Source organism: Thermobia domestica, chromosome 7 (genome assembly GCF_964235325.1).
Source record: "Thermobia domestica chromosome 7, izTheDome1.hap1.1, whole genome shotgun sequence".
Lineage (NCBI taxonomy): Eukaryota > Metazoa > Arthropoda > Insecta > Zygentoma > Lepismatidae > Thermobia > Thermobia domestica.
The window spans coordinates 83,090,225-83,104,387 of NC_137460.1; the positions used below are offsets into that span (position 1 = coordinate 83,090,225).

A 14,163-nucleotide genomic window follows, 5' to 3' on the forward strand; every position below is an offset into this window, starting at 1 on the left:
CGACTGTAGAGGTCCAGAATGACATTAACATAACTTATAAACGCTGAGGTGCGATACATAGAAAAGAGTCGCATCTGATGTATAAGGACACATCATTCGCAGCATCCACATTTGTTGGTGGATGAATGTCATATGCGTGAATTTCTCTTCGAAATATTCCAATCCTCTTCGCCTTATCATATGTATTATCATTCCTTTTATTTAGTGTTATTTCAATTCGGCAGGGCAGAATCTGCAGTGCAAAACTATTCCCACATTCACTGAAGAATGATTTTAGCCTACGAATGGATATTGTGAAAATTGTAGCACTATACTTACAAAGAGAAACGTATAGATTACACTATTAGCATACGAAATATGCCAATAATCAGACAGTTTCTTCTACGCCATCTCTACACGCAAAGTGCATAGCGATAGTGCTTCGCTGATAAGAGAGAATGAACTGCGATGAACCAGCTTCCTCTTTGATACATGTTAAGAGGAAAATGAAACCTTTTATTCGCAGATCGGGAGAATTCTCGCTTCAAAAGAAAGTAAAAACACATACATACGGACGTATGTCAAAAAATATTCTGTTCAAAAAGAATGCACGGTGAAAAAGTTGAACTTCTGTCATAACATACACACTTCACTCTATTCATGGTTCATTTAATAAAAACAAAAGTGCATTTCGTGGGTTCCAGAGCAGAACGAAAACAAAGAAACATTTAAAGTTTTGTGAATGTAGTAAGTAACTCTAAAAGTATAGTTATTTTAAATATCTTGCTTTTCTACGAAAACGGAAATTTCTATTTTCTTGTTATTCTTTCTTAATGATGTTTCTCATTTTACACTTTTTTTTTTCCTTTGGTACAGTGTTGTTCAATCTTTTTCAATTTTTTGGAACATTGTCTGTTTAATTTAAAATTCTCCGGCACCCTTGCAACAAGTAGCCGTGTCATGTGTATACCACGTGAAAAACTTTGGTTTGTATTAGGGCTGTTCCGATAATCGAGTAATCGATAACAATTCGATAAAATTTCAAAACCGTTTCATCGATAAAGAATTTTAATTTTATCGAATTATCGAACTTTCGAGACTCCCGAAATGTTTGAGCCTCTCGAAATGATCGAGACTCCCGAAATGTTCGAGACTCTCGAAATGATTGAGACTCCCGAAATGTTCGGGACTCTCGAAGTGTTCGAGGCACTCGAAATGTAAGAAACATTAGTCAACTTCGAGACACTCGAACTGTTCGAGAATCTCGAATTGTTTGAAAGCAGAAAATACAGAAATATATCAATATGATCGCATTTGTCGAGTCGCTTGAATATTTACAAAAGTTTGGGATTATCTGAGTGTTCGAAAGAAACGATGTATTCGAGGTTATCATAGTTGTATATAATATGTATTGCATATATGCAGAGTGTTCATTTTAAAACTTCTCTCCTTAGCAATGTAGTGAAGGAAAGGTTTTTTCCCCACAGATCTGTACAAGGTTTAAGCAGTCTGTCAGAAGAGAGAAAGAGGAAGAGAAAACATGCATCACCCGAATGGAATTGGAATCCAAGACAACATTAGTCTACTAATAGTCACTTTGCCGATTGCGCCAATAACGGGGAAGGCAGAAAAATAATTTTACATGTGATTTCGACAAATGCAACTTTGCAATAACTTATCAGATGAAAAAAGTTGTTTGACTAGTTTGGCTGCAAGAAGAAATCATTGGAGAGGTGAAGGAACCGAACTGTTCATCACTACTTTTGATAATACCCAAAATTTCGATAATACTCGAAATGTCGATAATACCCGAAACTTCGATAATACTCGAAATGTTGATAATACCCGAAACTTCGATAATACTCGGAATGTCGATAATACCCGAAACTTCGATAATACTCGAAATTTCGATAATACCCGAAACTTCGATAATACTCGAAATTTCGATAATACCCGAAACTTCGATAATACTCGAAATTTCGATAATATTCGAAATTTCGATAATACCCGAAACTTCGATAATTTCAAATACTCGAACGGTTTCGAGTAACCGATGACAACTCGATAAATTTTCACTCCCGAAGTTCGATAGGTCTTCAGCCTTATCGAACACCCCTAGTTTGTATGGGATGATATTTTCTGAATATTAAAGCAGGAAATGGATTTCTACTACTTCCGGCTTTTGTCGACAGATCAAGTATGGAGATGAAATATATTCTTGAAATGCTTGTAGAAAACCGCTTCTCTTTACCTAATACTGTTTCAACCATATAGTGATCAACGTTAATGAAAATTTGGGAGGAAAATGTAGATGGTCGATTATACAAGAAGAAATATCTATAGAACAATTTGGATTTATGCCAGCAAATAACACAACAGACACAATTTTTATACTAAGATAAACTATGGAAAAGCATTAGGAAAATAAAAAAAAAAAAAACACTGAATATAATCTTTATTGATTTGGAAAAGACCTACGAAAGAATACTAGAACTTCAAATCCTTTATTCTTGACTGATTTAAACCTTAAAGTAATCGGCTTATTTCTTACGCAAAAAAAAAAAAAAAAGGCAAGTTCCATTAAATTCGGATAAATTTTACAAAAGTTAGAAGGAACCAACGGGCATACACAGATATATACCACGAGTCAAATGGTACAGTCACCGACAAAAGTTCTTTCCGTTTTAAGAAATTAGTAACTTAAATAACTTCAGAATGGATGAACAATTTGGGTACAGTTTTCAGTAAATTATAAAGAACGTAATTTTCTGTACACTCCAGCCATAAAATCGTTATTCCGAAAATAAATTTTATCACACGTAAAGAACTTTCTTCTCTGACTGCAAAAGCAAAGCAAGCTTACGCTCGCTTCAGAAGACCTTGAAACTAGCACAGCAACGCACTGTAGAAACAAGCGAATGATTTTATTGAAATGAAATCTTTGAGTTTTACGTCCCACGATTATGCCGGCTAGGCTAAAGGAAATTGTGATAAGAAATGAAAGTAATAGTCGAATGAATAAAGTGGGAAGAAACGGCAGAATCCCGACAAAACCTACGAACACGGTGTTTCTCCACCACAAAGCCCACTTGGCGCGAGCTGCAATCGAATCAGGAACTCCACGCACCAGAGGTGAACGCTCTACTACAGAGCTCCCGCATCCCCCGTGATTTTATTGATGTTGAAAGTTTTCAACTTATCTTGAATTTCATCGCTAACGATTCACGGAAACTACAGCCATATTTGAATGAAGTAAATTTTGTTTATTTATTTTAAGAAAGTTATATTGAAGAATATTCTTCAAGTTGGAGGTCAATTCATCCCTTTGCCCCTGACTGATATCAGGCCTAACCATACTAGGAAGCTTCAATGAAATCACACACCATGTTTAATTTACATATAAAGATATTTAGGAAAGTTATATTTAATTTTTTTTTTTTTTTTCATAATGCGATGAATTTACCTCTTTCACCCTGAGTGATTTCAACCCCAAACACTAGATCATATTAGGATCATACTAGGTGTTTCACGAAAATGTTCATGATTTCCAGGGAAGTTATAGGTATTTAAAAAAAAAAAAAAAAAAAAAAAAAAAGCAGTATGTGTGTCACCGTTACGACAAATCACGGTCTGCTACTTAACGATGTATACTTTTCATATACAGTACAAGTATAAATAAATGAGCTATTTCAAGAGAATATCCACTGCATCAGTTTAGCACAGAACGACGTACTTTTTAACGTCATAAAAGTTAGTTATGAAAATTTACTTTCAAAATGAAGTAATTTCTTTCAACTTAATATGATTTACTGATACTTGCATATCTTATTTTTCGAAAATATTAGGTTAAACAGAAATTAAAATTTAAGAGTTCGAGTCTTTCGATTTTAAGTGTGCCCTGTTGGCGCTGCTGTCTCCACCTCGAAAGAGGAAGGGCAAGTTTCTATGGCCGATATCCTTCAATAGTTGCGAATAGGATTGCCATACTGAATTATTTCACGGACTTCGCTGTATACCGTCTTGTTCGCCATTCTAAGTAGCCTACGATCTTCACTCGCCAAGACCACATGGCTGAATGACAAATTGGCAACACAGCTGATGTCATTCACTACTTCCACTACTAGCAAAGGGAGGGTTTCCCCCGTAAAAGGATGGCGGAGATGGGGCCGAAGTATGTTTCACATATTTTCCGAGAACACACTTGAAACAGAAAGGCTCTACCACAATTTTGGGTTACATTTATTAATCATACTGTATACCAGATGTGACAAATACGTCGACTGCGGTGTATTAGTTCAGTGGTATTTGATGTGGGCTTTTCGTTTCCGAAGGGGCGATACACTATTTAGTGAGCGTTTGATGGAAGGGATATCATAAAGGAAATGTAAAGGAAAAGATGGCTAATATAAGAGAAATTATAGAAAAAAATTATTTTCCTTTCACTTTATATATTTTTCATGAATGATATTAAGGTTTCCCTAAGCTCACCGCCACTTAATAAATAAATAAATAAAGACAGTGGAAAATACCAAAAAATATAGAAAATGATTATAAATATAGTATCTACAAAACTCTTTTCAACACCCTTCGTATAGTATATAAATTTGGGTCCCCAGCAGTTATGACAAACTGCGCACCCAAATTTCCAGTCTATAAGAACACATTGGAAACGGTTATTAGCTTATTTAATAACATGGTGTAGATACTATCTCGGTCTGTTCCTATGATTTTAATATTTTTATTTGTCTAGCTTTGCACACCGAGAGCTTCTCAGTTCGGATCACCTCGGCTTATATATATAAAGTGGGGATGAGCTTCGCTAGATTCCTTAAGAATTTAAGCATTTTTCTGGTTCTTAGACTATTCGTCCAAGCTTCTGTGTATGGCTAGAAAGGGGCGCTACGAACGAAAGGGTGAGAATCATTGTACTAGTTGTTGACCGACAACCTGTGAGAAGTAGCCTGTAATGGTCTGTATCGATCGTTGCTATTAATTTATGATTTCCTCTTGCGGACTACTGAACAGATAAATAGATCGCCAGTGATTCTCTGAAAGGAAAAGTAGCCCTCAAACATAAATGCCGAGGTGATCCGAACTGAGAAGCTCTCGGTGTGCAAAGCTGTGGAACACAGCCTCTGTTGTTAATCTGAGCATGTCCCTAGCCAAGCCTGGCCACCAAATAGACCTATAACGATCTTTAGTTCCTAAGCGATGGGCTACCTGCCCCTCGAATTTTATTCACATCTGGCCAGTAGTACCGAGAAATAACGTACCTTATGAAAGCCAAGCCAACTCTGTCCGTAGCCAAGCCCGCCCACAAAATATAGCAACGTTTATTCCCTAGACCACAGGCTAATTGCTAATCAAATTTTGTTCAGATCCGCCAGCATTACGGAGAAAAAAAAGTACCATATACTAGGCGAAACGAGCCCAGCCACTAAATATAGCATTTTCATTTATTTGGCTACGGGGTACTTGCCTAGCAAATTTGGTTTAGATTTGGCCAGTGGTTACCGAGAAATAAAGTACCACATACAAGGCGAGCTGAGCCAAGTAGAACCTGTTCCTGTCCGAGCCCGAATACCAAATATAGCGATCTTTATTTCTTAGACAATGGGCTACTTGCTCACCGAATTTCATTCTGGTCAGCAGTTACCGAGAAATAAAGTATCACAATGAAAGGCGAGTCAAACCGAGACGAGCTTGTTCATGGCCGAGACCGTCTACCAAATAAAGCATTTTTTATTTATTTGGCTATGGGCTATTTGGCCACCAAATTTGGTTCAGATCCGGCAGTAGTTACCAAGAAATAAAGTACTCTCTACACACCAACAATAAAACTATAAGCTCCCGTATGCTTACGCCAGGATCTAAAAAATGGACTCCCCTGTTGTATTTTTCAGTATCAATTTCACCTTAAAAGATAGTGTGTTTATCGTACACCATCAATTTTTAGGTTTAAGTTCGTTTGTCTAGATTTTCTCAAAAACTACGCATGAGGATTTGCACATAACCGTACCATTTTGTTCAGCTCAATGAGAACTATTAATGGGTGTATATCTTATATTTGAACATTTTGTTTTTCCGTTAAACGTTAATATTGTAGAATATTAAGATGTAATTTTGCCTCTGCCTCTCACTAATTTCAACAAAAACTATAACAGTCCAAGTCGTAGACAAATAATACGATATGTTTCATGAAGTGGGAATTTTTTACAAAATTTATGGAGGAACATCAATTTTAAAACTGAGGTAATCTCACCTCATTGTTCTTGACTAATTTCAACCCCAAGAAATGCGAATTTCTAGAAAGTCTGAAAGAAAACATACCGTGCTGCATTGAATAATTTTTAAAAATTGAATTTCATGAAAATTTGGTAATGCCTAGATACTTATGGAGCTCTGATTTTTTTAAAAGATGGAGTAAATTCATCCCTTTACCTCTACCCAACCTCAACCTTAAACTATAATGGTAAGTTTTAAGTAACTGTGGAATATATTTTCTCAAATTGGGCTATATCCTCCCACTCTCAACAGATTTCAACTTAAAAATAATGGAAAAAATGAAATCTTCAAGTTTTACGTCCCAGAGGTATGCCGGCAAAAGAAATGGAGACTTGAGGGAAGTCCAATGAGAACATATAACATATTTAGACAAAATCTATTTTTATTTATTTTACAAACGTTATACTGAAGAACTTTGTTCTTGTATTGTACAATTCGCGGCAAAAAATCTGCAACATGAGGATGTAAGTTTATTGCGAAACTACGCCTAACAGCGAAGGGAATGAACATAACGTCTAAGTGGAACGAATCACTCCTGGATAAACCTCGGCCTCCTCCCGTGCATACTTATTTTGGAGCAAAAGACTTCGTCATTTCACAATAAACTTATATGCTCATGTTGCAGGTTTTTTGCCGCGGATTGTACATGAGCAGACTTACAAAATGGAGTTCATTTTACTCTCATATTCTTGATGGATTTTTACTCCAACCAACAAGATTATTTCCTAATACTGGAGGAAACCACAACCCTAGTTCATTAAAATCGGATAGATTTTACGAGAGTTGTCATGCAATAGAGAAACACACAGACAACTGCTGGTAAAGTCGAATGGTAGAAGCTCATTTCAACAATAACATAATAATAATAATAATAATAATAATAATAATAATAATAATAATAATCTCTTTAGCCTACTATTTAAGAAGAAATCTTACTTTGATTTAATTAGTTGGATTGGGTTGATAGTGCCTCTTTCAGCATCAAAGTTATATGAGAGATGTGTCTACAGCTTAACGTGGGATCCAAACCACATAAGATCCGACCGGGAATCGAACTCGCGTCTCACGCTTCGGAGGCGAGTACGCGAACTATATAGCCACAATTTTGAGTAGCATGTATTAAAGGCGTACAGGAAGGAAAAGAGGAAGATTACAATTGATAAAATCGACATTAAATAGAATTCTTGCATGAAAACATATCGAATTTTGACGGGTGATTCAAGTGTATGGGAAATTTCTAGTTTGCAACAGGATACAGAATGTTCGATAATAAAAGCTGAATTCGTAAACTGATAAATCAAAACAGAATACTTTTCATTTCTCGTGTCCAAACGAATAATATCCTCATCTTTGTGCGGCATACTCGGGTTTAGTTTCAAATTAAACACCACGGTTCGAATATCATGTTGAACTATAAGTCCACATCTCATGTAATTTTGTTGTTAAGAAGATAACGTAAGCTTGAAGCACACAAAAAATGAAAGTATATTTTGATATCTGTTTTATGACGTTTTTCAGATAAATTTCTACTTTCACTTTCGTTGTTATTCACAGTAATATTACAGTTTTTTTTTTTTTTTTTTTTTTTTTTTTTTTTTTTTTTTACGAATGCTACATGCAATTGAAGAAGTTCGGCCGAAATAGAATACTAGAAGTAAGTACTACTGCTTTTTACAATGATCTCGATGTAAATAGCTGATTTTGACAGTACTCATCAAGAACTCGTCACCATATTGCCCACAGTAAGTATTTTCTGTCAAAATAACAAATAAGAAGTTTACAAACGGGTTTTTCACATTCAGGACAATCCCTCGTAAATTACGAAACAGAAACATTAATTATTATTGTTAAGCCACTTGAAAAAGACATGAACTCTGAACATTGACGTCTCTGGGTTACTCGTTGTTCGCTAAAGAAGACGGATGATTAATGGAAATGTGAATGATTACAGAACTGATGGAATGATAATGAGGAAGGAAAACAGAACTTCAAGAAAACCCACATTTCATCCATTATAAACTGTCATGACGTCGGATCGAAGCAAGAACCTTCAATGTCAGAGGTAAGCACTCTAACTACTCAGCCACAGTGCGTTATATTTGAAAATGTGTTTGTTAATTCAATAAACCCATCTTCATTATTTTATATAAACAAATGAAATTACATTACTTACTTGAACGAACCACGATTATACCCGTTATACTAAAGGAGATTGATGATTAATGAAAGTGAATGATTGTGATGATAATTTTTTGGCTCTCGCACTGGAGATCGAACACGGAAAAAATTACCAAAGCCACACGTGTTAGCCACTAGACCAGCGTGGAAAGCTTAATAATAATAATAATAATAATAATAATAATAATAATAATAATAATAATAATAATAATAATAATAATAATAATAATAATAATAAGAAGAAGAAGAAGAAGAAGAAGAAGAAAACCAATTCTAATATTGTTGGTTTACCTGGATACTCAACTGACTGATATTTCAATAAGGATTCAGAAGCCAAATTTCAACCTCTCTTGGTTGTTTCAAAATGCTGATTTTGACATAATTATTTCAAAAACATATTAGTTTTCTTATATGTAAACAGCTTCAAATTTGAATGTCGCAACCGCTGTGTCGGAAAACACTTGTGTGTTACTCAGTCCAATACGGTGTGTTGCAAAATTTTAGAATTTAAAAATCATGAAGCATTTGACAATTTGTTAAAATCAATTTTGAGACAAACTGTACCAGCCAACGCGTCTAGCGCTGCTCACACGGGAGGGTCCCAGAAGTTCTTGTTAAAATCTGATTGCCACATAGCACATCTGGTAGAGCATCATGAGAAATGAAAATGAGCAAAATTTAAGGTTCTATGGACCAGAAGGATAGGAGCTACAGGGATTCAAAATTTGAATATCCAAAAAATTATATCATGGGATTATGTACGTTTAAAGTAAATAACTTGAAAACCGTTAAAGCAATCAAAACAAAAGTTGCACAATACAATGAGAACACAAGGTCCTATCGAAAACTATAAACAGTGTTGCCAACTCAGCATAAAATATGTTGTTTGAAATAGCACCATATACAAGTGTGCACCGATTTGAAATGCACTATTACCATTAAAAAAAAAAACAACAGTGAAGTATAGTGGTACAGTGTTGCACACAATTGGAGCTACGTATGTTGAAGATGTACAATGGACAAGTATGATATGTGACAACAGGTGGTAATAAAGGAATCTGGGTCTCATACTACGAATTTGGTTCAAATGCATAACACAGATAGTATAACATAGCAAAATGTCAGCAGCGTCATAAAATATTGATGCATTTGAAACACGAAATTGATTTATGCCATTTTTACGTCCTGTGTCAGCTCCGAATCTATATAGGAGTGTAAAGTGGGATCCGAATCACTATAAAAGAGAAAGATTACAATGAAATGTACGGTGAAAAGTACAACACAAAATGTCCGAGGCGGGACTGGAACCCGCGATGCCTAATATGTAGGTTGTCTATCCTTCTAGACCACACGACTATCCTGGCCGACTAGAAACGGAATGAGATAGTAATAAAATAATTATATTTCTAATGTGAATATGGCAATATTACAGTGTAAGAACATAATCATATGGTATGTAGGAGAGGCAATAAAAGAATATGTCACGTATCACGAAAGACAGAAACCGAGAAAGTACTCTTCCAAATATTGATAAGATAATCGAGAACCCGTTTACAGAATTAGAAAACACGTATTTCTTTCCTCGCGTGTATCATTTTGTTTTCTCGAGTTCGCGTGTTTTGTCTGCTTATTCATCGGGGATTTTGCAGAAGTATAATGCAAAATCCTCACTTGTTTCTAGTGCATTTCTTTATTATCCTCTGTTGCCACATATCAGACTTTTCTATTGTATATTTTCAACACATGTAGCTCCAATAGTGTGCAACACTGTACCACTACAATTCACGGTTATGTTTAGTGATAATAGTGCATTTCAAATCTGTGCACACTTGTATATGGTGCTATTTCAAACAAAATATTTTATGTTGAGTTGGCAACACTGCTTCACCTATGGCAACACTGTTTATGGGTTTTCGATAGGGCATTGTGTTCTCATCATCTTGTGCAACTTTTGTTTTGATTGCTTTAACGGTTTTCAAGTTATTTACTTTAAACGTACATAATTCCATAATATAATTTTTTGGATATTCAAATTTTGAAGCCCCGTAGGTCCTATCCCTCTCGTCCATAGCACCTTAAATTTTGTTCATTTTCATTTCTCATGATGCTCTATCAGATGTGCTATGTGGCAATCAGATTTTAGCGACAACTTGTGGGACCCTCCCGTGTCAGTACTATATATAGTCGTTGCTTCACAGAACTTACATTCTCATACTATTATTGAAACTATTAATATTAATAATAATAATAATAATAATAATAATAATAAAACAAGCATGTGGTGATGATGCGGGCGTTCAGTAAAATGTGTTGTCAGTCAAAAAAGGGTTGGAAACTACTGCCCTAAATGAATAGAAATCTTTAAAATTACAATAATTAAAAAAGATACAAATTTAAAAAAGAAAGAAACGTACCAGTATATGAATAACAGATATTTACAACCTAAGTACGAATCCGCAACGTATGTTTCTAACACTACGAATTGGTAAACTTTTTTTTTAACAATAGTAATGTCTTAACTCATTTTTTACATATTTGTGTTGTTATTCTATGACGTAGGTAATAATTCCGTTACGCTTTAAATCAATAACGTACTGCGATGGGTGATTTTCTTCATTTACTGCTCAATTAAGTAGACGGTGGTTGTTATTACGATAGAACGTCGAATGCCGACTGTAATAGTTCCATTAAAACATAGTAAACTACATTTCATTCAAATTGCACTAAGTCTTGGCTAGCACATGGAACTTTGGGAAATGTATATGCGAAACATGTCTGAGCTTTAATTAAATGAGATGGCCTATCGATCTGGTAGGATTGCTGTCCAACAGGATTAGAGTGCAACGTTCGTCAGCTGAGTCCAAGATGCAGGTACACTACAGAAAAAATGATAGCATAGGGCTATCACAGAGAATAAAATAGTTAATTCTTGCTAAAAGATAAAAACTATTTAGAAGCATAATCTGCAAAGTATTTAGAAGCATAATCTGCAAAGTATTAAAGTTCTCCCCTCGCACATACCAACTGGTTTAGTATCTTAGACTAATGATACCTCGTTCTAAGTCAGTTAACACATGCTACATTTTCAAGATAAACAGATATTGTCTATATTCACAATATATTGTATGGTAACTGATAATCAAAGGAATGTTCTACAACTGAAATAATGCTGGCATCGACTTTTCATTTAAAAGGTCGACATCAATCCATACATACTCTTCTGAATAAACAAAGATTTTTAAATTTTATCTTACTAGCTAAACCTGCGGTATCTACAAGCGCATCATTCTAATATGAACATGAATCACTCTTCCACTTCCTCACTATACCTGTATATATCCCTTTACAGACACAAATGAAGGACGGGAGGGTTCACAAAGGAAGTGAACTGCTGTAGACAAACATATACACGCCACAGTTTGGCGCGAGTTTATAGCAAGTGATAGATGACGTCAAATGGATTTTTTTTTTTTTTTTTTTTGCATAAATTCATATAGGCCTACGATACGCCTCATTGTAGCTCTACAGGCCTTTGAAATTGGCAGCATGTAATATATTTGTAATTCAGTTCAAAGCAAAGCGCCTGCAATGCCCGTCAACCCGCTGCATGTAGCTTTTCTACAGGCTGCCTAACGCAAGGATATTAACCTTAGCAACGCCCTAGCGACAATGTTAATCTTATAGACTCAAAACGACCCATAAAACGTTGAATAAATGAATGAGAACTGACATATCGACACAAAAATTGGAATCGAACACCGAAAACGGAAAACGGCACGTTTCTAGAGCTTGTGGTTGGCCACAAACATATAAATGTAGCATTTTAATATAGAACATGAACTCGGTTACATACCTTTAAATATAAAATCTATGGTAATTCAATACCAAGTATACAAAAACATTTTTAAAAAGCACGTTATACATAATTTCATTCCAAACACTCCCAAAACAGAATGTAAAATTGATTATAACAAACCTTTCATCATGACAGCTGATACTTGCTAATTTGCACACGTCCATTTCGTTTGGATTACACACATTAAACGTTCCACACAAGAAAATACATAATTCAATGACACGGGAGGTAACGAACGAAATATTACAATCCAAACTACAAGTTCACAGCAGCGCAGAGCTTTCATCGAGGCACAGGCACTACATTTAGGTCATTCAAGTGCATCAATTCAAAGTTGTCTGTCAACGATTTCTTTCCGAAGGGAAGTAGCTTTCTCTCTCGACCTGAGCGAAGGTCGTTTTATGAACAGGATGCTACTTCCTTCACCAATCACATATTCACCTATCTTGGCTCTTCATGTTATACACTCCGTATCCTCTCGCTTTCGCCAAATTGAAAGAAAAACACAGCTGAGAGTAAAAAAATAAATAAAAAAAAGATTTATTTATTCAATTCGCATTTGGAAAGTGTGCTGTTTAACATTCTATCACTTGTTCAGTAGGCTCATCTTTAGCACTATATATTCACACACACAGGGTGTACCAAAAGATTGTTATCACTAGAGTCGCTCTATCCAGACAAATTACTACCCTATTTATTTGGAGGTTCAGCATTTGTTTCAGATTTTATCATCGTCCTTTAAGAAAAAGCAAGTTACGTAAGTCTGTATGCAGTCACCAGTGAAAATACTTATGCATACCCTGTCATGTTGTTTTATCAATAACGACTAAAAGAATGGAGAAAATTAAACACAGTACTTTTACAGTCCTTCACAGGAAATTATGTTCTTTCTACGTTAAAGGAACTTTTACATAAAATTTCATTATGAATTTACTGACGAAAAACATGTAGGTATAGGTCCAATTTTGCTTGTAACTGTACATCTGATCAAAATATGCAAGCCATGTTTCAATTTAAAAATTAATTATCACCTGAAGCATTGTACAAAATTTGTGTTATGTCGCTAAACCTCCTCTACGCTACTATTACTCATTGTGACATACGCACTTCTACAGCGACGCCTCTGCTCAGCACGCAATTCCAAACTCGTTTACTGACAGGTAATTTTATACCTTATGACCATCGTTAAAATCAGGCTAGTTTACGAAGGGGGAGAACTTTTCCATATTATATCGAAGGTTACAGTGATGTATATGAAATAGGAGAAATATTTCCCTCGTACGCAAGACATTCTTTGAGAAGCAGGGGAATGACTTAACGAGAGGGAAAATCCCTTTTATTCCCCATTGATTTGAACCCTGGTAATATCCAGGGCTACTTTTCAAGCTATATTGGACGAAACTGTTGTTCACTAACAGCATTCAAATCATCTGCAGTACCCAAGAAACGCATTCCACATTTCAAGTGTACACTATAGATTTCGTCCGCAACATGGGGTAAAAATTACTGTGTGAATGGCGAAAAATATTGACTAACTAGAACAAGCAAATTAAAGTTATAGATTACCTTAAAACAGGAACTATTCCTTTTAAAAAATTACAGTCAATTGAAATTTTTAAACTCAGGAATCATCGACTTTCAAAGTTGTCCAAAATTTAAAATTTAAAAGTTTGAAAAATTACAAACATTGAACTGGTAATATTTCACCTATGAAAGGTACAAGAAAAGACAGATGGGCAACAATTTTCTTAGCTATCATTCCAAAATTTGAATGCTAGCCATCTGTAGTAATCTAATTTTATAATACTTTTCATACTTCGGTAAAACAAATAAGAAATTTTTTAAGAAAATAAATATTGTGTTTA

The 14,163-nt window shown here is 35.0% G+C and overlaps 1 protein-coding gene across 6 annotated transcripts in view; it reads right to left on the bottom strand.

Annotated features, from left to right (window-relative positions):
- Positions 1-14,163, bottom strand: part of Abl (tyrosine-protein kinase Abl) — a 155,297-nt gene that overhangs the window by 74,942 nt on the left and 66,192 nt on the right. The window contains exon 1 of one of the 6 annotated variants that reach the window (XM_081764961.1): positions 12,419-12,592. The exons of the other annotated variants lie outside the window; for them this stretch is intronic. Coding sequence (XP_081621087.1) covers positions 12,419-12,428 — 10 coding nt within the window. The 5' untranslated portion in view covers positions 12,429-12,592. Of the gene's footprint in view, positions 1-12,418; positions 12,593-14,163 lie in introns of those variants that run through there. 6 annotated transcript variants of the gene reach the window in all.